General features: G+C 33.5%; 1 protein-coding gene across 2 annotated transcripts in view; it reads left to right on the top strand.

Moving 5' to 3' along the window:
* The window catches only part of KIF18A (kinesin family member 18A), an 87,788-nt gene that overhangs the window by 15,837 nt on the left and 47,132 nt on the right, over positions 1 to 24,819 (top strand). For both annotated transcript variants that reach the window (XM_020905254.2, XM_020905255.2), the window contains 8 exons: positions 106 to 216; positions 1,258 to 1,455; positions 3,791 to 3,967; positions 5,394 to 5,468; positions 5,674 to 5,780; positions 10,223 to 10,385; positions 17,961 to 18,125; positions 21,336 to 21,457. In XM_020905254.2, the coding sequence (XP_020760913.2) occupies positions 106 to 216; positions 1,258 to 1,455; positions 3,791 to 3,967; positions 5,394 to 5,468; positions 5,674 to 5,780; positions 10,223 to 10,385; positions 17,961 to 18,125; positions 21,336 to 21,457 (1,118 nt within the window). The remainder of the gene's footprint in view (positions 1 to 105; positions 217 to 1,257; positions 1,456 to 3,790; positions 3,968 to 5,393; positions 5,469 to 5,673; positions 5,781 to 10,222; positions 10,386 to 17,960; positions 18,126 to 21,335; positions 21,458 to 24,819) is intronic.

Below are 24,819 nucleotides of genomic sequence, written 5' to 3'. Positions count from 1 at the left end.
TTTCTATTTTACCTGTAAAAGTCTTCTTGATTGTTGATGGTTTATTAAGAAATTTAAAGACCGGCGATTAATTTGTATGTTTTTCTTCTGTGTCAACTACTCTAGCCCAAATCCTCAGAGGAAATTTTGCAGTTATTGGATAGTGGTAACAGAAACAGGACACAACATCCCACTGATACAAATGCTACGTCTTCTCGTTCTCATGCTGTTTTCCAGGTAACAGGTCACTAGACCATAGTTCTTAAAATTGAATTTAAATGTAGCCAAATTTATGAACAGTAACCTTCAAACATTCTAAAATATCTCTTCATCTGTGGACTTTTCTACTTCTCAGCGCTTCCTTTACTTTGCAGCTTTGAGAAGATTCAGTCAAGAATATTTAGAATTGAAATGATGTAAGTTAGAAACATGTAAATTTTTAACCTGTGTAAAAATACGTGATAGTAAAGTGGTAGTATTAGAGATTTTCTTTCCTTTTCTTGAATTGGTAAAACATACTTAATCTTTTCAAAAGATAATCTTTTATTCAGAGCAGACTTTCTGTTTATAGATCTAGATTTACAGAACCAATAAATTGGGGAGGTACTGATTAAGATTTCACCATAGTGACCATGTAAGTAGTTGCATTCTTTAAGAGAGTGTGTGATTCAGTTGATACAGTACTTTTTAGGAATACGGGTCTAGAAAAGCCTAAAGCATAGGTTAGTAGTTATTATTTGTAGTTTCTAGTTTTATTAAAACTAGATTATAAGCTTTATTCTGGATATGCTATTTGAAACTCATCCAATAGTTATAGTTGAAAGAATTCAAATCTGAGGATATCAGATCTTTCAGAAAGTCTGTAATCCACAAAGCTTCATTAATCTTTTCTCTTCTTCCCACTGACTTTTCATTTATCAATAATCTTGAGAGACATGTTTATCAGGGACATTGAAATTTCCCCAAAATATCTTAGACTAAGTGTTACCAGAGTATAAAAGGCAACTGTTTTAACCTTCTATCAAACCAGGAGTTATTAATATTTAACCTCTAGTACACATATAGGAAGTCTTTTCATTTTCAAATTTTTCTCAACTTTGGTAATTACTTTTGGTACTCTTGGATATCAGCCAGTCCAGTCAAGCTGTACCTTGTTCAGTATGTCTTTATAGTGAAAATAATTGATTTCTTGCTCTTTTAAAAATAAAGTATACATTTCCCTTTTAATTTTATTAAATCTAATCCTTGTTTTCCCTATTATCCTGTAATTTCAAAAAGATTTATTTGAGACAACAAGATAAAACAGCAAGTATCAATCAAAATGTCCGAATTGCCAAGATGTCACTCATTGACCTGGCAGGGTCTGAAAGAGCCAGTGCTACCAGCGCTAAAGGGACCCGGTTTATAGAAGGCACAAATATCAATCGATCACTTTTAGCTCTTGGGAATGTTATCAATGCCTTAGCAGATACAAAGGTAGGTACTATATGTTTATTTGTTTAAGTGTTTTGAAATATGTATAATTCCCAGAAGCATATTCATATAATTTTGTTTTAAAGATCTATTATAAGTCAAGTTTTAAGAATGTAACAATCATGTTTACATAAAGAGCAAAGACCACAGAGAGCCTAGTATATCAAATAAAGCTATTGGTCTTTTTTGTTTGTTTTGTTAACTTCTCGTTTTATAATCAGAATTTGTTAAATGAAAGGTATTGAATATCAGATTGAGAGTTAATATTTATGATATTTCCTCGTCATTTATTTTGAATTTGATTTTTTTTTAATGACAATTTAATGAGCACTACACAATAAGCATGATTAATTAAATTGGCATGAAGACAAAGCACACACTTTAGAAAAAGTTAATTCTGGTCTGGTTAGTATTTTATATATATACTGTAAATTGAGTTAAATATTAAAGAATTTTGAAACATGTATATTATCTAGGGTGAAACAGATCACCAGCCCAGGTTGGGTGCATGAGACAAGTGCTCGGGCCTGGTGCACTGGGAAGACCCAGAGGGATCGGGTGGAGAGGGAGGTGGGAGGGGGGACCAGGATGGGAATACATGTAAATCCATGGCTAATTCATTTCAATGTATGACCAAAACCACTGCAATGATGTAAAGTAATTAGCCTCCAACTAATAAAAGTAAATGGAAAAAAAAAAAAAGAATTTTGAGTTTTCTTAGGAAGAGGAGCTTAGGGTATAAAGTATAATTAAATCATCTAATAGACTGATGTTTGCTAGATGCCTTTGGGTCATTAAAAAATATTTTTTGTCTACTCAATGCCAGAAGTGCTTATAGGAGCACAGCATATTTGATAACTTCTGTATTTGTAAAAATGACTTCCTTTTTTTTTAAGTTAATTGGCACTGTTGATTAAGAATCTGCCTGCCAGTGCAGGAGAGGCAGGAGATATGGGTTTGACCCCTGGGTTGGGAAGATCCCCTGGAGTAGGAAATTGCAACCCACTCCAGTATTCTTGCCTGGAAAGTTCCATGGACAGAGGAGCCTGGTGGGCTATAGTCCATGGGGTCACAAAGAGACACAACAGAGCACTCACACACATGATAATTTTAGTTCAAAACAAACTCAGAAGCTGTAGGAAAGTTACTGTTAAACTGTTCAAAATGTTGCATTTTGATAAATATGAAGTACATTAAAGTGATTTTGGAAGTCTTTTTTATTTTTAAAAAAGGCAAGTTTCTAAAATCACATGAATATTAGAAAAGCAAAATATATTTTGTATTCTAAGTTAAAATCTCAGAATATGTGAGCAGACAGCATGGTATAGAGACTGATTTCCTAAATTTTGCCATTCATGAAATTTTTTCCATATACTGATTTAATTTTAATAATTGACTGCTGTTGAGTCATTTGTTAGTCAGTGTTTAATGCATATCTTATACATGCAAAATCAATTCAAGTAGCACCAGCCTGTGCACACTCCACACTGTTTGAGAAAGACTGCTATGGTGGAAAGCATAGTACTACTGGGAGCTGGGAGACTTCAGGCCAGTTTCTAGCTCTGTGACTTACCAGCCATGTGACCTGAGGCAAGTCATGTGGCTTTTTGCTTAGCTTCATTTTTCTCTTCTGTAATATGAAAGAGTTACATTGGATAGCATAAATTGCTTTTACCTTAACATTATATTGCTCTGTTTTTATATAGAAGTAATTGGAAATGTTTTTACTTTAAAATCATAGCTGTCTTTTAAAGCAAAAGATAATCTAGAAAAATAAAGTTCTCTTAGACCTGTGGTTGTGCTTTCAGATAAAGTATTTGTAAGATTATAATTTATTTTGTATTCATATTAGATGGTTATTTAAAGAGAGAAGTACCTCTCTGCCATACAGAATTCTTATTATTCTTCTGTAGTATGTTTCTCCAGGGTATATATTACTTTTGTATTTTAATTTCTCTTTAAAAAATGAAATTTTTTAATAGACATTCTGATTTTGAATAGCTTTAAATACAGAAAAGTTGATTAGATAATACAGGAAGATTTTATTCAATATACCCCACATTCAAGTTTCCTCTACTAATATGTCACATTAATATGGTACACTTATTACAACTAATAAAATAGTATTGATATTTTATGATTAACTAACATTCACACTTAATCAGATGGAGATATAATCTTTCAATGGGAAATTTGTTTTCTGTATTCACTGAGCAATTCCATAAGATGTGTAAGGCTGGGCAGAGTTGTGCAGCGCTTCAGTTCTTATAGTGAAATGGTAGCAGGTTTGCATTTGAATGTGGAAAATGACATAAGAATCCTGTTTTTGTTCTTTCAGAAAAAGAATCAGCATATTCCTTACAGAAATAGTAAGCTCACTCGCTTGTTAAAGGATTCTCTCGGAGGAAACTGTCAAACTATAATGATTGCTGCTGTTAGTCCTTCCTCTGTGTTCTACGATGACACATATAACACTCTTAAGTATGCTAACCGCGCAAAGGACATTAAGTCTTCTGTAAGTGTGTTTACTCTGCCTTTGTGGTAAGAGTACTTGGTGCATTTTTTTTTTCTTTTTTATACCTCTAGCGAAATATGAAAGAGAGATATATTTCTACTAATGAGTTAAGAAATCAAGGCTAGAAATGTCTTTACTAACCCAGTTAATTGAGCATTAACTAGGACAATTAAAATATTAAGCATCTTAATTACATATATAATAAATAACGATTATTTAGTCTTTTGGAAAATTAGGATGTTTTAGTGCCTTTCTCTCTAACCTTTTTCACATCATGACTCATGATATTTTGATGGCGTTTTGGTGTAATTGGTCAAGGCCTCAACACATTTGTTGCAGCCAAAGCTGACGCTCTACTGTAGCCCAGCACCAGCCGTTTCCACCTGAAAACCGTGGCCATGTTTGCTGATCCCTTCAAGCCTTAGTTATTTACTTCATCTATAAAGTAGATACAATATCTGTCTCAGTTTATAGAGTAAATAGTTTTCTAAAAATAATTTATTTTCACATTCATGATATTGATGTAGCCAATCTGTATAGCTACAGCAATGTAATAATAAGTGGTTAGGTTGGTATTTTTGCCAGTAATTTGGGGTAACGTTTTTTTTAACGTAAGTCAAACATGATGATGAATGTGTAAAATCACAAGCCTTCAGAGTTGTAATAGAGTTCAGCTGGCATGATGACTTCTCTTCCCACTCACCCCTCTGCTGCTGCCATTGATTGAAAATAAGTGGGTTATTGTCTTCCTTAGAGAAATATGCATATATTGTTTATATAATAAATTGGGAAAGGTTGTGCTGTATTGAGTATACAGAGGTTTTTGACACATATTTTTCATGCACTGCTTACACCAAACCACTGAGGAAGACATTTTTAGCTTACAGTTGAGGAATTACATGTTCAAAGTTGTAAGTATTAAATTCTAAGTTAAGTGAGAAGTGGGCAAGGCCTCAAAATCAAGTATTTGGATTTAATATTCTTTCCACTATTCCATAGCTGCCGGAAGGCTCATACTTTCATAAAAAGGATAAAATATATTGAGAACTTGTTAAAAGCTACTTGAACATACAAACTGGTAAAAATTTAAATTATCTCTGTATCTTAAAAGTCAAAGGACAAAGGGAAAAATGGGCAGTTTTTATTATATGAATGCTTGTTTTGCAAGTTCTTTAAAGTACCTTTTTTCCAATAATAAAGAAGGCAGTTTCTTTTATAAATCTGTTATTAATGTGCTCAGCATACCCTTACCCACTTGTCATAGATTTTAAGCATGAGCATAGTTGATTATATTGTCATGATTGTAATTGTCACAAATTCTGAATTCATGAAGCTGAATTAATGAGGATATAATGCTATTTTGTTCACATATATAACTGGTTTTTATCTCTGTATATGCGCAATCATAATTTCTTTTTCGTAACAGTTGAAGAGCAATGTTCTTAACCTCGACAATCATATAACTCAGTATGTAAAAATCTGTAACGAGCAGAAGAAAGAGGTATGTCTTTTCTTTACGTTGTTGCTAATCTCTCTCAGTTCCTCATTTATGGGATTCTGCAATTTTTATTGTCTAAAACTTTGATTTGCTTTTCTATTATAACTGAAATTTTGTTCAGTTATTTTTCACAGCTAAAATTTTTCTGTGGCTGTGTATAATGGAAACAGATAATTTATATTTTTAACTACTGTTTTCTCCCTACTAGATTTTAATGTTAAAAGAAAAACTAAAGGCCTATGAAGAACAGAAAGCCTTTACTGATGAAAGTAGCAAATTAATGATTTCAAACCCTCAGAAAAAAGAAATTGAAAGGTAAAATTAACATTAAGATCTCATTTTAAGGGTTTTGTAAACTTTAGCCTAATAATTAAAGTTTATAATTTAGTCAGAAATTTATTGTTATCATCATTTGTTATATGTCTTTATATATTCTCAACTGAATTCAGGAAGTCACAGATTGGTCTTATATGGTACACTTTGGAGATCAGGTAATTTTAATTGTGATTATACAGATAATGAGAACCAGGTCTTAAATATGGGATGGAAAAAGTAAAGCTAATTATGTCACTTATGAAATTGGTTTTTAATAGTTTCCATGTTTTACTTCTGTGGTGTTTTAGTCCCTTCTGGCTGCTACAACAAAGTACCACAGACTGGGTTGCTTATAAACAAGCAAAATTATTTCTTACAGTTCTGGGAGCTGAAGTCCTAGATCAGTGTGCCAGCATGATTGGGTGAGGGCTGCCTTCCACGCTGTAGACTTAAATCCTCACATAAGCAAAAGAGAGGGAGATCTCTCTGGAGGCTCCTTTATAAGGGCACTAATCCTATCGATGAGGTCTCCACCCTCATGACCTAACCACCTTCCAAAGGCTCCACTTCTAATACCATCACCTTAGGTGTTAAGTTTCATTCAACATGTAAATGTGGGGGCACACAAATGTGTTCAAGCAATGGCATCTGGCATTATCATTATTTACATGGTGCATATAAATTGTGTCTACTCTTTCCTAACTTATAGATATAACTCTAGTAATCCACTTAATTGAGTTTAAGCAATCAATTATTTAAAGGGGCATCTCTCAATGATATAAGTTGACACAGAAAAATGATCTGTTTCATCTAAGTTTCTTAGCAGATAAATTTAAAAAACAAAAGCTGTAATACAGTACTCACAAGCACTAAGATAATTTCCAAGTTGTCTTGATGGGCAGTAGTTGAAAAGTTTTGAATCTTGAGTAGTTCTAAGAAGACAGAAAGGAATTCTTGGATCAAACAAGTTTCCAAAGTACATGAACATATTGAAAGCTGCAGGAGGCCCATAGAAAAAGAAACCTGTTCACCTTTGATTGAAAGTTGAGTAAACCTTCTCCAAAACTAATTTTTTATTATCGTTAGTATGAAAAACTAACCACATCTTAAAGCACTGATTACTCACACTTAGAACTCTTGAGTTTGCAGAAGATGTCTTAGTGTTCATAAGGAAGGCTAGTTGATGGTGATTTTTCAACCTAGTTTCAAGTGTGTATTGAAGATTACATAAAATATCCTTGATTTGAAGAAAATAATTTTTTCTGCCTCAGTTTGACCTTAGATGCTAAGATAACTTCTAGGGAAATAACACTTTATTTTAATAACTGTCTTTGTAGTTTTTGATGATATTTAGGCCCACATTAATTTCATCTGATGACTACAGCACCTCTGAAGTTTGAAATGGGGTATTGTTTTCTAACTCACAGATTAGAACAATAATTATATATCATCCTTTCAAATCTTAATCCTATGTACCCATACTGTGCTGTTTTACAGATACAATAAGAAATAATTAGACAATTATTTCTCGCTATCACTGACAATGAGTCCATTTTTCATACAGCATAAAGTTAACCTGTGTATTATTAATAGCTCTGCTTATGCCAGAGATTTCCTAAATAGTGTTTAAATTATTTTCTGTTAATCCTACTAACAACCCATTGTCAAGCTAAAGTTACATTTAATAGTCTTATAATACTTTTTGTTATATTCTACCAACTTAACAGTGTCTTTTAAAAAATAACTTAAGTAAATTTGACTCCTCATTATTCATTTAATCTTAAAGCTTCTAACTCTGCTATATCATTAGTTGTATTATTATATTTTGTTAGTCAAATATGGGATTGGTCCTCATGTAATGAAATGGCTCTTTGTTGTTGCAAGTTTCTTGAAAATTAAAGCAGCCACCCCCTGCTCAAATTTGGAGTCATTGCTTGCATGAAATTGCTCAGCTCTACTTAACTAGATCTAATTATCAGTTAAAATTTTACAAATTGGTAGATTTTTCTGGAGTTGATGTGGTTTTAAATCATTGACATTTGCTTTCTGGTTGTTGATTCAAGAAGGAGATGGCCTGAGCTATGAACACTTATTTGGGTATTTTTGACACTTCAGTCTGACTTAACCAACTATAAAAACTTTGAGTTGTAATTCACTCAACAGGTTAAATGATTTGCATGTATTTATAAAGAAGGTAATAATTCAGTTATATACCCCAAAGCCTTTGTCATTCTCTTGCCAAAGCATCTGTCTTCTGAAATAAATATGTGTGATACTTTTTATCATATCAATCATACTTCACATAGAATTTCTTTAATGCCATGAATTTTCATTGTCTTTAAAAAATATTATTTTTATGAAGTTTAAACAGGTAAAGGGAAGACTATGTAGTGTTTGCTCTCTGTTAAAGCTATTAGAAAGATAATACTCAAAAAAATCTTAAATCATAATTGTTAAACTCCAATCCTTTGGCCACCTGATGCAAAGAGCCAATGCATTGGAAAAGACCCTGATGCTGGGAAAGTTTGAAAGCATAAAGAGAAGAGGATGGCAGAGGATGAGATGGTTAGATAGCATCACTGATTCAGGGAACATGAATTGAGCAAACTTCAGAGATAGTGAAGGACAGGGAAACCTGGCGTGCTCCCGGTCCACATGGTCCCAAAGAGTCATAAACAACTAATCAACTGAACAATGAGAAAGAAAATACTCAAAAAAATCATAAAAAGGTATAATTGTTCATGTCCAGAGTAACTATATAACTTCAATTATGACTATACCAAGAAAATTATCTAGAGTTCATCATATGTCACCTAAAATTATTGGCAAAGATTTTGTTTTCTAGCTACATGAATGTTTTAAATGACTAGAAAATAGTTATTAGTCAATCCCATAGGACTGTCTTTTTAAAAAAATTATTTTTTTTTTAAGAAAGAGCTTTCTTTGATACTAATTCCCTTCCTTCCTTCCTAATCACTAAACACCACCAACTAAAATAAGACTAGACCATAAAATTTCAAAACTGACAAATATTTAACTATGTCCTTGGTAAAGTATTAACAGAAAATCTAAGAAATTATCTTCGGGTATAACCTAAAGATAACTTATCAAATCATTTACTGGCATTAGAGTTGTTGTAATGTAATACAGTGAAATTGCAATGTCTGTAGATACTTCTTATGAAATATTTATCAGTTTGACAAAACTTCAGTGAAGTCAATATATTGTGGTTTATATTCATTCCCAAAAGAGTTAAGAACTCTTTACTACTGACGTAAATTGTCAGTGTTTTTACCACAAATCCTTACAAATATACCTAAAATTCTTGCCAAGGAACATTTATTTTTAAATGCATATACTGTGTTACCATTTTATTTTAAAAGGTTCACAGTTAATTTTTCTTTGAGAATTTTGCCTGTATGTGATTTTCTCTACTGTTACTGTAGCTCAGATGTGATCTGTGACCAATATTCTGCTGACCCTGGAGGATGCAGGATTGCAGGCTCCTTTTGTTGTTTAATCACTAGGTCATGTCCATTTCTTCTGTGACCCAAGGACTGTAGCCCGCCAGGCTCTTCTGTCCATGGGATTTCACAGGCAAAAATCCTGGAGTGGGTTGCTATTTCCTTCTCCAGGGACTCTTCCCAACCCAGGGATTGAACCCATGTCTCCTGCATGGCAGGCAAATTCTTTACTGCTGAGCTACCAGGGAAGCCCACACACTCCATTTAGGGCTTTAAAAGAAGTGATTCCACTTGAGGTCGTCATGCATTTGGAGGAGATGTGAGTCATACTCCCCAACTTTGATTCACTATATCTCTCTTGCATTTTGAAGGAAACAGAGTGGAGTGGCTTTTCTAGATTTACCACATTGTAAACTTGGATGTTTTGGGTCTTGGCATTGTCAGCTGACTCTTGGCCAGGCTGCAGGGGGTACCTGACCTTATGGTGTGTTTTCACTGTAACAAGTTCTGAAGCTAAAAATCAGCTATCTCACTTTCCCTAGGGGGCCATAGAGGCACCATATGATTATGCCACACACTGCTTACTTCTTTACAGCGAGCCAACACCAAAACAACACACAATACTGTGTTTCTGGGGCCTTGTGAACTGATATAGTGCAAGTCCACATTATCATCCTTTCCTCACAAACAAAGTATTTCATTTTTGGTAAGTTACTGGACTACGCAGACAAAATATAGTGTATGACTGATACCAGAGACCTTAATATACTGATATCTTTTAATAACATGATCTTTCTTGGAGACGAGAGAAAGAAAAAAAACCCAATGTTAGAAAAATAATGTTCATAACCCTTTACCAGCTATCTCACTTTCCCTAGGGGGCCATAGAAGCACCATATGCCCTTGTTCATGCAATTCTCTAAGTAAACTGCATTACCTATCACAAAATCCTGAGATTCTGTGTTTTATTTTTGTTAGATTTCAAGAAATTCTAAACTGCTTGTTCCAGAATCGAGAAGAAATCCGGCAAGAATATCTGAAGTTAGAAATGTTGCTTAAAGAAAATGAACTTAAGTCATTCTATCAACAACAGTGCCATAAACAAATAGAAATGATGTGTTCTGAAGACAAAGTAGAAAAGGTATTTAACAACTTTATCATTAATTCCTAGAGATGGTAAAAAACATGGAGACTTATAATTCTAGAAATTTGATAGTGTTACATAATCACTCATCTACAAATACCTGGAAATGCTAGAGGGAATAGTGAGAACATTTTTTGAAATGTATAATTAAGTGTACAAGAAAAATAAATAAATACCTAAGTGTCAGAAAGAAAAAGGAAATAGCTGTAAAATCTCAGTTAAATCTATTGCTTCTGTGAGGGTTGACAGAATGGTTAACAAGAAGTTAACATAGTCAGGGAGAGTTGGGTACCAGAGTGCAGCAGAGAGAACAATTGACCCCAGAGGCAGGCAGCAGTTTACAGCTTAGATCAGTAGGAGATTGCACCCACTCCATCCCATCACCACCCTAGAAGAATGTTTTGTCACTAACACTGTTACTATTTCCATTGCATCAGTACTTAAAAAAAAAAAAAGATAAACTTTTAATCAAACTTTTAATCAGTTTTAATATTTAATGTAGTAAAGTGCATTTTTGTCCCCCTCATACACACAGACCACTTTCACTATCCTGCTTGATGTACACCACTACTTAGATAAGGGTCCCAAGGGAGACAGAGATTTAGAAATGACAGTCCAAGAACTAGGAAACCTTCCCTCTTCGTATTGGAAGTACACCAGAAAAGAAAGTGAAAGTGACATCGCTCAGTCGTGTCCGACTCTTTGCGACCCCATGGACTGTAGCCTACCAGTCTCCTCCGTCCATGGGATTTTCCAGGCAAGAGTACTGGAGTGGGGTGCCATTGCCTTCTCCAGGGGATCTTCCCAACCCAGGGATTGAACCCAGATCTTCTGCATTGTAGGCAGACGCTTTAGCATCTGAGCCAGCAGGGAAGAAAACATGTTATCAACTAGCACAGGGAAACAAGAAACCAAGCCTAGGATCAAAAAGGAAAGTCTCTTTTGAAGACCATCATTATTGATATACTTTTCACAGGATTTTGAGGTTTGAATTTTTACAGTCCATTTGTTTTATTTAGCAAATCCCTAAAGTGAGAAATTAGCATAGGAAATGGTATCAGAGCAGTAATAATCTATAGGGAACTGAGTGGAAGCAATATAAAATCAGCCTAGTGAAACAAGCCTAGGTTTGGATTTTCAATTCAAACCATTAATGAGAGCTCACTGTCCAAAATTACAAAACACGTGAAACAATCCTCCACAGGCAAGTCAGCAGACTTAGCAAATATAACAACCCCCTCCCCTACAAAACATAAGATACAACAAACTGATAAAACCTATAAAAACAAAGTCATCAAAGAAGGAATCAAAGATGAAAAGAATATATATATGAGAAGAAAACAAATGAAACTTCTAGAAATTAAAGATTTATTTACTGGAATTTAAAATTTCAATTTATAGATGTAGTACTAGGCAATATTTTAAATACTTGACATCCATTAACACGTTTAATTCTCCGAAAATCCTGTGGGCTATATAATATTATTATCCTTGTAATTAAAATGAGGAAACCAAGGCCCAGAGAAGTCATTCTGTCAAAGATCACCCAGCTCATAGAGACCTAGCTACTGTCTGAACTCCAGCAGGCTGATTCCGGAGCCTGAACTCTTGCCCCTGGACAGAAGAGCCTCGCGGGCTACAGTCCATGGGGTTGCGAAGAGTTGGACACAACTCAGTGACTAAGCACAGCACACAAAGAGAGAATTAAAGAACTGGGAGAGCTGAGGAAATCACACCAAATACAAAGTAAAAAGAGAGCAGATGTGAACAGGATGTTGTTATGTGAAAAAACCTAGAAAGCCATGCATTCATCTATTAGATATATTGAAGGAGATATGTTAATGGAAAAGAGGAAAGGATAATGTGCAAACTCTAAGGTAAGGCTTAGAATTTTCTAGAACTAATAAGTTGTCAATAAAATGTAAATTCAAGAAACATGAGTTCTAAGCAGAAAAGAAGAATGTATACTTAGAGGTGTGTAACTCCAGAGTACCAAAAATCAGAAAAATAATTAAAAAAAAATAATTCCACATACTAAAGATGTAAATTATTAAGTTATGCTTTTAAAGGTTAATATAATGACAGTTCACTGAAATCTTGATGTGTTTTATAATATCAGCAGAAATTATGAGTGTTTAACATATTTCAAATAACTTCTGATACCCTAAAATGTATGGGAAACCCTTCCCAGAAAATTCCTGTAATTATTGTAAGTCTTCTTTCTTAAATGATTAGCCTCCATTTTGTAACCGTAGAAATCACAGTTCTCAGATCATTATATCAGAGGAATGAATATTGTTTATGCTTGTAATCTGTCTTTTAATCAAAGTTACACAATGGAGTATAAAAGGCTTTATTCTGACTGTGTGTGATGTTCATACATGTTAATCAATAAAACTGAATGGCTTCTTGTGGTTTTAAAAAAAAAGCATTTTAAAAATAATGGATTCCCCCTAGTTTTGGTATTCATTGATGATAAGGTTAATTGTATTTTTAAGTACTTTTGTAATTTAATGTGTTTTCAAAGTAGTTTATATAATTTAATCACATTGAGATTAAATACATGAAATGCATTCATATATTACTTATTAAAACCTTGTTTTTGTAGATAACCCCCAGTCCTGTTAGACTTCCACCTAAACCGAGTCTTCTTTCCCCACTTTCCCAGAAGTAACAGTTATCTATAAAATTTTTACATATTTTTTAATATCTGAAAGCCATCAAACTTTTATAGTGCTTTAAAAAACTAGCATTTTAGATTTTTTCAGCCCAAGAAATGAGAAAGATGTAATAGGCTAAGAAATTAATCATAAAGTATTAATAATGTGTCATGGATATGAGAATATCAACCAGTTACTATTAAACTGATTATCAAAACCAGTAATTTACTGAATATGCACTTATTATGACTTTTTGAAAATATGTTTATTTTAAACCACTTTATTGAGATATATGATTGATGTGTAAAGAAATTCACAAACATTTAGCATAGACAACTTAACAGGTTTGGAGATAAATATACATTAGTGACACCATCACCACAATCTATGCCATAATCCTGTATCACACCTCCTAAAGTTTCCTCCCACCCACTTTATTAATAGTAGTATTATATTAACAGAAACACTTAACATAAGATCTGTCCTCTTAGTGATTCTTAAGTATACAACAATACACTATGATTCAGCTTTTAAAAAAGAAGAAAATCATGCCATTTGCAACATAGGTGAAACTGGAAGACATGCTAAGTGAAATAAGCCAGACAAAGAAGGACACATTCTACCTGATACTATTTATATGAAAAATCTAAAATCATCAAACTTGGAAGTAGAATCGAATGGTGTTGCCAGGAGTTATGGGGAAGGCAAAATCAGGAAGTACTAGGCAAAGGGTACAAAGTTTTAGTTATATAAGACAAATGCACCCTAGAGATCTGCTACTGTACAGTATAGAGCCCATAGTTAGTAATGTATTGAGTACTGAAAATTTCTTTTTAATTTTGTTTTTCAAGTGTATTTAAAATGTTCCTCACATCATTTTAAGGCAGAAGAAGACTGGAATTTATATCCTTGTTTAAAATTTGTTGCTATGTACTTTAACTTTCTTGAATTACAAGATTGTTGCCACTATTTTTGATAAGCTTCATGACTTCCAAATAATAAAACATCTCATAGGATTAATATTGGGTTGGCCAAAAAGTTTATTTCAAGATTTTTTGAAAAAGCAAAAAAAACTTTTTGACCAACCAATATATCAGTTTGTTATTATGAAATCCCTACATGTGTTTGTTAAATGGAATTCTGAAAAACTGCTGTATTACCTATTCTAAAAGTTGTATGTTATGTCTCAATTATTTGCATTTGCTATATTTATGGTATGATATTTTTCAATTTTGTGTAGGTTTCCTTTAAATGAATGCCAATTTTCTGAAAGTGCAATTATCTGATTTATGTCTTGAAAAAAGGCAAGAAATTCAGTCATGGAAAGCTGATTGAGAATAGCTTGTTTTGAACACTTTTATGTATATCCTAAGCATTGTGCTAGACACAATAGAGGTAAACAAAAATATGAGACATTATAGTACTTCAGTAATTTATAAACTAGTTGGAGCAATAAAATGATATAAAAATAACACAGCACTGTACGATTGTTATGTAAGGAGTAATGCAATAATAAAAATGGCTAATATTGAGCATTAATTGTTTGCCAGACACTTTTCAAAGTCTTTTGCATGGGGTATTTCCTTTAGTATTTATAACAAGCCTATGAGGTATATCCTCTATTACCATGGTTTGTGAGCAGCAAAGATACAGAGAATTCAAGTAAGCTGTCTAGAGAGATATGCCTAATCAATATGACCAAGCCAATATTAAACTCTGGCAGTCTGCACTTTTACTCTACTATAAGTACTAAGTGCTAAAACTATTCAAAGTAAAAAACAGTGACTTCTGGTTGTGGTGAAGAAAGGCTTCGTAGTAGAGAGATGAGATTTATCCTGGGCATTTTTATGAAAATATTGCATGCATGCTAAGTCACTTCAGTGATGTCCGACTCTGTGCAACCCTATGGACTGGTATGCCTACCAGTCTCCTCTGTCCATTGGGTTCTTCAGGCAATGCTGGAGTAGTTTCCATGCTCTTCTCCAGGGGATCTTCCTGACCCAGGAATCAAACCTGCATCTCTTAACATCTCCTGCATTGGCAGGCAGGTTCTTTACCACTAAGTGCCACCTGGGAAACCCTGTATAAGAACTATTAGTGGGAAAAAAAATAAAAAGGAATACAATAATCAAAACAGAACATCAATTTGACCAGAGCACAATGTCGTCCATAACTATATTCAACACTTCCTGCCAATTCCCACCCTTTGCCATTAGCAGATACCATTGAACTGGTTGTAGCACTCTTCCTCTCTGAATCTGAAGTAGCCATAGTTAACCACTGCGAATAGATTGGAGATCACACATGATACAAGACATATTTTGCCATATTGGGAATTAATCAATTCTATTTAGAAGGGAGGGCCAAATTCTGGAAGCTTTGGTTACCAGGAATTTTATAGTCTATTTTTATAGTAAAGAGGCAATCTTTGAAGCAAATAAGTAGTGTATTAGCAGAGCTTAGACTCAGGTTGCCATTTTTTGAACATTAGAATATTAGTACATTTAATAAGTTTGGTCTATTTAATCCCAAGCTAATTTACATAATAGTTATTTTCTCTGTCTTACCCTGTTGAATTGTCAATGTGTGTGACTGGAAAAATTGAGACATCGAGTGAGGAAATAGGTTTGGCTGATTTCTTTTTTTCTGTTTGCATCCTTGTTCTGCTTTTTTCAATACATTTGCCTTTTCTCATACCTCACTTTTGGTCATTTCAATTGCTTTTCCAATTTTTATAGCTATTCCCATGAGACTAAGTAAGCAATGGAGATAAAACCTCTTAAGTTTATTGGCTGTAAACTACTGAAAAATGTAGAAAGATATCTACAGATTTAGTTTGTTCTCACAGAATTGTCAAAGTATAGTTTTACTGAACTGCTTGCTAGGGTAAGGGATTTTATATCTGTCTTGGACCCTCTCCAAAGAGGTTTACTCTCATAATTGCTAAAAGAATCTCATTGATTCAGCTATGAATGGTTCTAGAATGTGGACTCTGAGAAGTGTATTGAAGTGAAGCTCCTGGGTAATTTTATGAATGTATAGAGTTAATATACAAATTATATTAATGAAATAATGAGTTCACTGTGTTAGTAGTCAGTTCTTTTGCACAAAACAGTAGTGTTATAATACGTAAATTTTATAATTACATGTTTATTCTCACTCAAGTCCTTTTATGGTATTTTGGAAATTGTATTAATAAAACATATAAAGCTTCTTTGAAACTTTAATAGGAAACAATTTACTTTAATGTGAGGGTTTAATATACATATTTTAGAATTTATTTCCAAACACTTGCTTGATATTTATTTCAGAACAGTAATTCAGTAGGGATTACCCTGACGAAAAATGTCCCCATAAAGAACCATCATAGAGGATACATTTCATGAACATAAGTACAAACTCAAAAACATATTTCTTGAGATTTTCAGTCAAAACTTTTTAGTGTTAAATATTGACTGCATGAGACCCATAGATCCCATAGATCATTTCCTGCCCTGATTTCTAAGAGTATCTACAATATTTGTAAACATTAGAGAAATATGAAGGTAGTTTGATTTAATTGCCTTCCTTCAGGCAGCTACAATACATTTATGTTCATTTTTCAGATAAGGTGACTGAAGAGCCACACAGATTTGACTTGCCTAAATGTTCACACCTGCTGCATAGCAGGAAAAGTCAAGAAGCTGTGTATCCTACCTTCTGTTGTATCAGTGGCTCTAAACTTTTCAGGTTTCAGGACCCCATGCTACTTTTAAAATAAAATTTAAAAACCTTAAAGAGCTTTTGTTTATGTGGATTTCATCTACCAATATTCTATTTGAAATTTAAACTGAGATTTTCAAAAGTACGTTATGTATTAGTTAAGAACAATTAATTATCCATTGCATGACAACATAAGTAACACTTTAATGAAAACAGTTGTTTTCTAAAACGGAAAGAGGCAGTGAGAAGAGTGACATTATTTCCTGTTTTTGCAGATTTCTTCATTGCCTGGCTTTTCCTCAAAATATCAACTTACCTTTTATGAAAGCTAATAAGAAAGTTAGAGAGTGAGGCTTTTAATCCAATTCAAATATAGTGCCTGCTCCTTTTACATTTTTTTTCCCCGCCATAGGGTATGTTTATCCCTACTTCGAAAACTGCTGCGAGTGCTTGTTCTAACCTGTCGAGATGTATTGTCTCAGGTCCAGCCATCATATCTGATGATTATTGAGTTTAGTGACTTTGGGCAATTAGCCCAAAGAAGTCCTACCATTTTGCCACATTGTGCCCATGATAGTGTGCAGGACCCTTGAGGTAAAAAACTAGAAAGCCAGTTTTGAACTCAATTCATGTGTAGATAAAACACCAAAAATATTTGGACTACCCATTATGTGTCCTGAACCAACCATCAAGTGACATCAGATGTTTATTACACTCAGATATAAAGTCTGTTTTCTGTCTTTGACAGCAGCCAGTCTAAAGTCCTTACAGACAAAACCTTAGAACAATAGAATACTGTTTCTTCACATCTTTCAAACTGAAGACAAGATAAGAGCAGTACATGCATCTGCTTTGTTTTCAATAAGGAAATCACAAGAGTCAGGCCCCATATGAACTTTTCAAATGCAACATTTAAAAGCATATATTTTAGCAACAGCAAAAAAGTTATAGTCTTCAATTTGGCCATTGTTTTTCTTAAAGTCATAAACTCTGAACAAGTAATTTTATAAAAATGACTCACAACTCAATTTCCTATTTTCCTGCAAGCAGCAGTATTGTGAGATTTCAAAGGGGAAATAACTTTAAGCATAAAAGTATAGCCTAATTTAATAGGCTACAGTAGCACACTTAAAAGGAAATATACCACTGTACTAATATCACATATATCAAATATCACAAAAGATTGACAATTAAATGCATTATTTTTCAGGCCACTTGCAGAAGAGATCACAGACTTGCAATGTTGAAAACTCGCCGTTGCTATCTAGAGAAGAAAAGGGAGGAAGAATTGAAGCAATTTGATGAGAATACTAATTGGCTCCATCGTGTCAAAACTGAAATGGGACTCTTAGGTCAAAATGGTCATATTCCAAAGGTACATACGTGCTTTATATTCAGATTTATTTTCTTAGAACTGAACTCCTTAAACTCACTGTTGTGTAAATATCTTTCATAAGGCAAATTTTTGTTCATCTCTCTCAGATTTAACTGACTCATTTTACTGGTTTTAACTGAATATGCCTTCTATCTCCCTATTTACCTACTAAATTTCTTTTTCTTTGCTTTCAGAAGAATAAAGTTACATTTAATGTTTTTCTTAAGTGATTGCATCCTTTTATGAGGTCGTTCTTAAGTCAGACTGAAGTAATTCTATTTCAGACTTTCAGACTGTGCTCGAATTTTCATCATGTAGGTGATTTAAATTTAATAAATTGATATTAGTTTTAAAACTAGTTTTAAATGTCACCATTATTTGTATTATAGCCAAATAAAACCAGTTTGAAAGCTGTTTGCATTTATGTTTATGTAGTGAATTGAAAATAGTCCATCTAGAATGTAAATTAAGTATAATTTGCTTTATACTTATAATCTAGTATATTCATGTAATTGACAGTCTAAAATATAGCCCGTCTCCAACTAAAGAAGTACGTAAGTACTTGTTTAGTGTTAAAAAAGCAAAAAAATCCATTGATGTTTACTAGTTTGCCTTTGTTTTCCCGTAATTATCTTAAGCTCCCAATTTTTAAAATGGTACAGTATTCTTTTTAATAGTACTATTATTGCTTGTTTTTTTTTTTTTTTTTGCCTAGCTATTAGCATTTATGAAGTTAATATTGTTCGGTTTTTTTCAGTAAATTTAAACTTTATTTACCATAGTCCAATCTAATTTTTCTAGCAGTCTGTCTTCTGTAACTCTCTTAAGCAGAACTTTTCACACCTAAGTATGAATCTAGAACTAGTGTTTCAATTCTTGTTTTTTAGTGCATTTCATTATAAATAATTTGAAAAAATTAAAACTGTTTCTATTCTCATCAACCTTTCCCACTCTCAGTCCTTTTTTTTGTGGATATTTTCATAGCTGAAATAGGTATCTACTTTTTTTTTTAATTTTTTTTGGGGGGGTATCTACTCTTTAAGCCATTCTTTCTTATATAAGCAAACTGAGACATAACTTTGTGAAAAGATTTATTCACAGTCATACAACTCTAGACAGAGACCCAGTACTGTGACTTTCAAATTGCTGCCCTTTTTTCTGTACCCTCCTGCATTATCTTCCTCTTAACCTGTCAAACTTATCTACTTCTGTATCTCCCATTACCATTACCCTAATTCAGACTTCCAGCCCCCATTGCTGGACTGCTGTTTGACCTTCCTGCTTCCATTCATATTCTACTGCAATCATTCTCTACACTGCAACTAAAATGAGCTTTCTAAAAAGTAACTTTGATTGTATCACTCTTCAGTGCTTTCTCCCATATATAAACTTTCTATTATGATTTCCCAGGCCTAGCATGACATCCAAAAACCTCTCATTTTATATATTACCTCTAATTATATTCTTACTTCAGCTACTGCTAACTTAACTGTAGCTCTCATGATAGGCTATGCTCTTCCAATTGGATTCAATCATTAGTGTATCAAACATGAAAAAGATTAAAATTGTTAACTTGGTTTTTCAAAGATGACAGACTAGCCAAGAATTATTATTGGATAAAATAGTTATACAATCAAGGTTTGTCTCTTTAAGAGTGATACAGAAAGATAAAACAAGATTATCAGAAGTAAATACGGGATTTTTCTTTTTTTTTAAGAGAGAAGATGGAATATTTGTCAAATATGTTTGTACTTGTCAGGGTTGTTGAATTTTCTAACTGGAAAAGATGAAAGAGTAAATCTCTTAACTTTCAGTCAAGTAAACTCATCTCCATAAAGACCATATTTGGGACTTCAGGTAGCATTTGTGTCATAGTCGAGCCATCTCTAAAATCACATGACTCATGAGCCAGTGCTCTAACTGTATCATCCTGACCTGACTCCCTGAAGAGAGTTTGCTCTAAAATACTTGCTGTTTTCTGAAATGTAATCATGAATCATGTAGATAAACAACCCCCAACTTTAGTATATCTCAGACATATAGAATTGTATTGTTTCTTTGTCAAAGCACCCACCACTGGTTTAGGAAGTATTACCTAAAAAGAAAAAGAAAAAAGTCTTAAACTTATAGAGTCAGTGGCCAACTGACTGGGTTGGTTGGTAGGTCTGGTAAAGGAGTATTGAACACCTAAAGTGGATTATGAGAGTTATCTGTAGGAGGTTTCTTGGGCACAGCTACCATAAGGCTTTTTGTCTCAGCCTCTTACAATGTCCAAAATATTTCACTCTCTTTTATTGACTAAAATTTTCCCAATTTAAATTCTGAAATGCTATTGGATTATTACCATTCATAATTTAGTATAACCACTTACCTGACGTTTTCCATGCTTAAGGCTTAGTAGGCTTGAGGAAAGAGAAATAATTTAGGTGGTAAATTAGAAAACATTTGGGCATGTGCACAAAAGGCTTAGGAAATGGGAGACTGCAAAAACTTTTCTACACTCTTGCACTAGGATGAAGTTTATACCAAGATTGGGCGAAGGTGAGAAATTGTTTTTTTGCTGCACCAGGCGTCATCTTAGTTCCCTGACTGGTGTCGCTTGCTTTGAAAGTGTGGAGCTGTAACCACTGGACTGCTGAGGAATTCCCCAAGAAATTTTTATTGTATGCAACTCCAGACACTGGAGTTGTTGGGCATAGTTGGACAGTTTGAGACAGTTGACAACTCCAAACACTGAACTAGTTTGTGACAAGGCCTGGCATGGTGGTCTAGAATGGAGAATCTATTAGCAAATAAATAAATGGAATTTTATTAATTAATGCTATGACATAGACTGTTGGAGGTGAAGAGTATCCATCTTTAAATGTAATGCTTAGAGAAAGCCTCCCTGAAAAAGTGACATTTAAGCAAAAATGGACCAAATTAATGTATTTTCACAGTATTATATACAAGTTGGATAGACCAAGAAGCTATTATTATAATAAAATTTGTTCTGAGACATTCAGTTTCCAAGGAAACTTGAAACTTATCTCACTTGTAAGTTATAGACTACCTGTACCAGAATACTTGTTTTTCAAATTGTTTCTGTACATACCACTTCATATTTTTAAGAATTAAAACTCTTAACACCAATATAAAATAAAAACTTATTTGATTTAACTTTAATATTCTTAAAAGAATCTGAGGTATAGTTTGTATTGTTTTCCCCAGGAGCTGAGTAAAGAACTTCATTGCCACCATCTTCACCTCCAGAACAAAGATTTGAAAGCACAAATTAAACATATGATGGATCTAGCTTCTCTTCAAGAGCAGCAACACAGGCAGACAGAAGCGTAAGTACATGGGTTTACCTGTTCTAAAAATTTTAATACTGTAGACCTAAGGAAACTGAAGCATAGAAGTTTAGGTTTCCATTGCCAAAAAATTCAGTTTTATCCAGTACAAAATACAGTACTATTTAAATGTCTGCCAGCATCAGAAAGCATGCTGAGTTAGAAAACACAGAGCAAGTGTAAAGGATGTGGTTCTTCTCCTCTGATTTTTTTACAGTGCTTTATAATTTTGAAAGCACTTTTTTAATTTATTGTTTTTATGCAATATATGTCATGTAATACAAAATTCCAAAGATCCCTGTACAGTGAAAAGGAGCCTGTCTTCCACCTGTCCTCTAGCCATCCTTTCCCCTTCTTGGAAACTACTACTATTAATACCAACTCAATTTTTAAGTAGACAGTTTTTAAGCATTCATAATTCCAGAATGATTTTTTGCTATCATTAAAATGAAGTCATTTAAAAAAATATATTTTTTAACATCCTGTCCCAATTTTTAAGTGATTCTATATTATCTCATTCATGCTCCTTTTAATTTTTGAAACATAATAGTAAAAAAGTATGCCTTGATCTTTATTTTTATCACATTGGATATGTCCGTCAACTTCCTTAGGTGTCACTTTCATGCTCTGTAAAAGTAACAAATTTATTTCTCTAAAGGCTTTCTGCCAGTCTAAAATTCTACTGGAGTTCTTCTAGTGGTCTCAAATAACAATAATTAATTTTCCATACTTTTGATTTAAGGGAAATTATATTAGCATAATTACTTTTAAAAAGAAGAAGAAAAAAGGAAAAACTTTAGGGAAATATTATCCTATGGATAGAAGCTCACCCTGCTCTCCCCATACTTCCTATATTTATACACAGAGCAAACATTGAACATTCATTTATTTGCACTCACACCCCCTGCAAGAGTTAAAAGTTATCAAAGAAACATTAATTTATTTCAACCATACTATATTTGGTTTATCATAAAAATAGATTAATATATTTAATATAAATTTTTGCCTCAAAATGGGCAAAAATTCTCTTATTTACTTAGAAAACTGATGAACTAAAACAGAGACAATGCAATATAGTAGAAAGAGTATGAGTTTTGAAGTTGGTCTTGAGTTCTAGTTTATGTAAGCCTGATAACCTTGCAAAAATTATCCTGCCTCACTAACCTTTAGTTTTCTTGTCTGTTCAATTGTAACACTTTCCTTATAACAAGTTTGTAAGGATTAAATAACAAAAAGTAACAGATGTGATTAACTGTCTTAGTCTGAGCTTATAGAGTGAAGACCAAAAAAAAAAATGATTGTGTGTATATTCAAAGTGCTGAAAGAAAAAATTTTCAGCTATAAAGACTACCTAGCAAAGTTATCAATAAGAATTGAAGAAGAAATAAGAGTTTTCCAGATGACCAAGAGTTAAAAGAGTTTATCACCACTAAACTGGCCTTTTAAGAAATGTTAAAGGGACTCCTTTAAGTTGAAAAGCAAAGCCACTAATTTGTAACAAGAAAAATGTGAAAGTATAAATCTCATTGGTAAAAATGAACATATAGTAAAGGTAGTGTTTTAATCACTTAGAATGCTGCTATGAAGGTTAAAATAAAGTAGTGAAAATAACTGTAACTGTAAATAATAACAATTACTTAAGGAATATACAAGATAAAAAGATGTAAAATAGGAGGTGTTTTCACAGAACTAGAGTGAATAATTCTAAAATTCATGTGGAACCAGGAAAGACTCTAAATAACCAGAGCATTCCTGAGAAGGACAAAGTTTGAGAGATCATACTTTCAGATTTAAAACTACATTACAAAGCAGTCGTGATCAAAACAGTATGTACTGGTGCAAAAACAGACACATAGATCAATGGAACAGAATAGAGAGCGTGGAAATAAACCCATGCATATATGGTCAGTTAATTTATAACCAAGTAGCCAAGAATATCCAATAGGTGGTTTAGTTGCTAAGTCATGTCCTACTCTTGCAACCCCATGGACAAGCTCTTCTGTCCATGGAATTCTCCAGGCAAGAATACTGGAGGGGGTTGCCACTTCCTTTTCCAAGGGATCTTTCTGACCTAGAAATCAAACCCAGGTCTCTCATATTGCAGGCAGATTCTTTACTATCCGAGCCATCAGAGAAGCCCCAAATGAATATATAAATACATACAAATAAACATGCCATACATACATGCATACATGGCACATGTCCTGAGCCTCTTAAGACCACCTCCATGTTTGATAATTTACTGGAATGACTCAAAGAATCCATCATATGGCTGACCCTGTGGTGGTGGTTTAGTTGCTCATTTGTGTCTGATTGTTTCCAACTCCATGAACTGTATAGCCCCCCAGGCTCCTTTGGTTTATTAGAGTAAAACAGAATCAGGTAAGACAGAATCAACAAAAGGAAGAGGTGAATGGGGCAAAGTACAAAGGAAATCACTTAGTTGCAGGCATTTGTGTCTTCATCCTGTGGACCATACAGGATGTGTTTAAGTCCTCCAGCAAAAGTTGTGATGACCCATGTGAAATGGTGTTTACTTTGGAATGTCATTAGGCTGACACTTGGTGCCCTGGGTTTTCATTGGGAGCTGGTTGCATAGGTACTCTCTGCCAAGCACGATGGCCGCAAATTCTAACCTTTCTAAAAGGAAAGCAGTTGTTTAGCATAAACCACATTGGTTGTACAGAGTTAAACACAGTGAGCAACTCTTAATAGTTCTGAGAATTATCTGAACTTCTCAAAATCTGTTTCAAGATACCACCTGAGAACCATTCTTGTTGACAAGCCTTTCAAAGGATGTCAGCTTCAGACCTGCTGTGTTAACTCTTCTCTGTATAGCATCTGATTAGTATAGGTGCTCAACAAATAATTGTTTTTATTAGCTTTCTGACTAACAAGTTTTCCTTACAATTGTTACCTACTGTGCTTAAATGGAGTACTCCCCACAATCACCAAAAAGAAAAAATATCACAAACTATTTATTTGTACAGCTATCTAAATATTTAAGATTCCTAGATAATAAAGCAGTTATTTCCCAGTGTGTTAAAATTAAAATGCCTATTTTCCCACTGTCTTATCCATACTTCAAATGGTTCTGTTCTTTTGGACATCATGAGTAATATGGAACACCAGGACTAAGTTATTTTAAGTTATTCATGTTGTCTGACATCTTGTTAGTATAAAAATTAGGAACCATTTATAACTTTAGTTGCTGGCATTTCTTCAGCAAATATTCTTCATGGAGGTCTAATACATAAAAAATGTTTAGTACTCCCCTGACTGACAGCAGGGATGGATTTTGAATCAGAGTTAAGCATCCAGCATCCCATCTTTTTCTTATATCCACCATGTGCTGTGCTGTG

Source organism: Odocoileus virginianus, chromosome 10, assembly GCF_023699985.2.
Source record: "Odocoileus virginianus isolate 20LAN1187 ecotype Illinois chromosome 10, Ovbor_1.2, whole genome shotgun sequence".
In the NCBI taxonomy this organism is placed as follows: domain Eukaryota; kingdom Metazoa; phylum Chordata; class Mammalia; order Artiodactyla; family Cervidae; genus Odocoileus; species Odocoileus virginianus.
The sequence above is the reverse complement of the archived record's forward strand: the minus strand, read 5'-3'. Positions and strand labels throughout refer to the sequence as shown.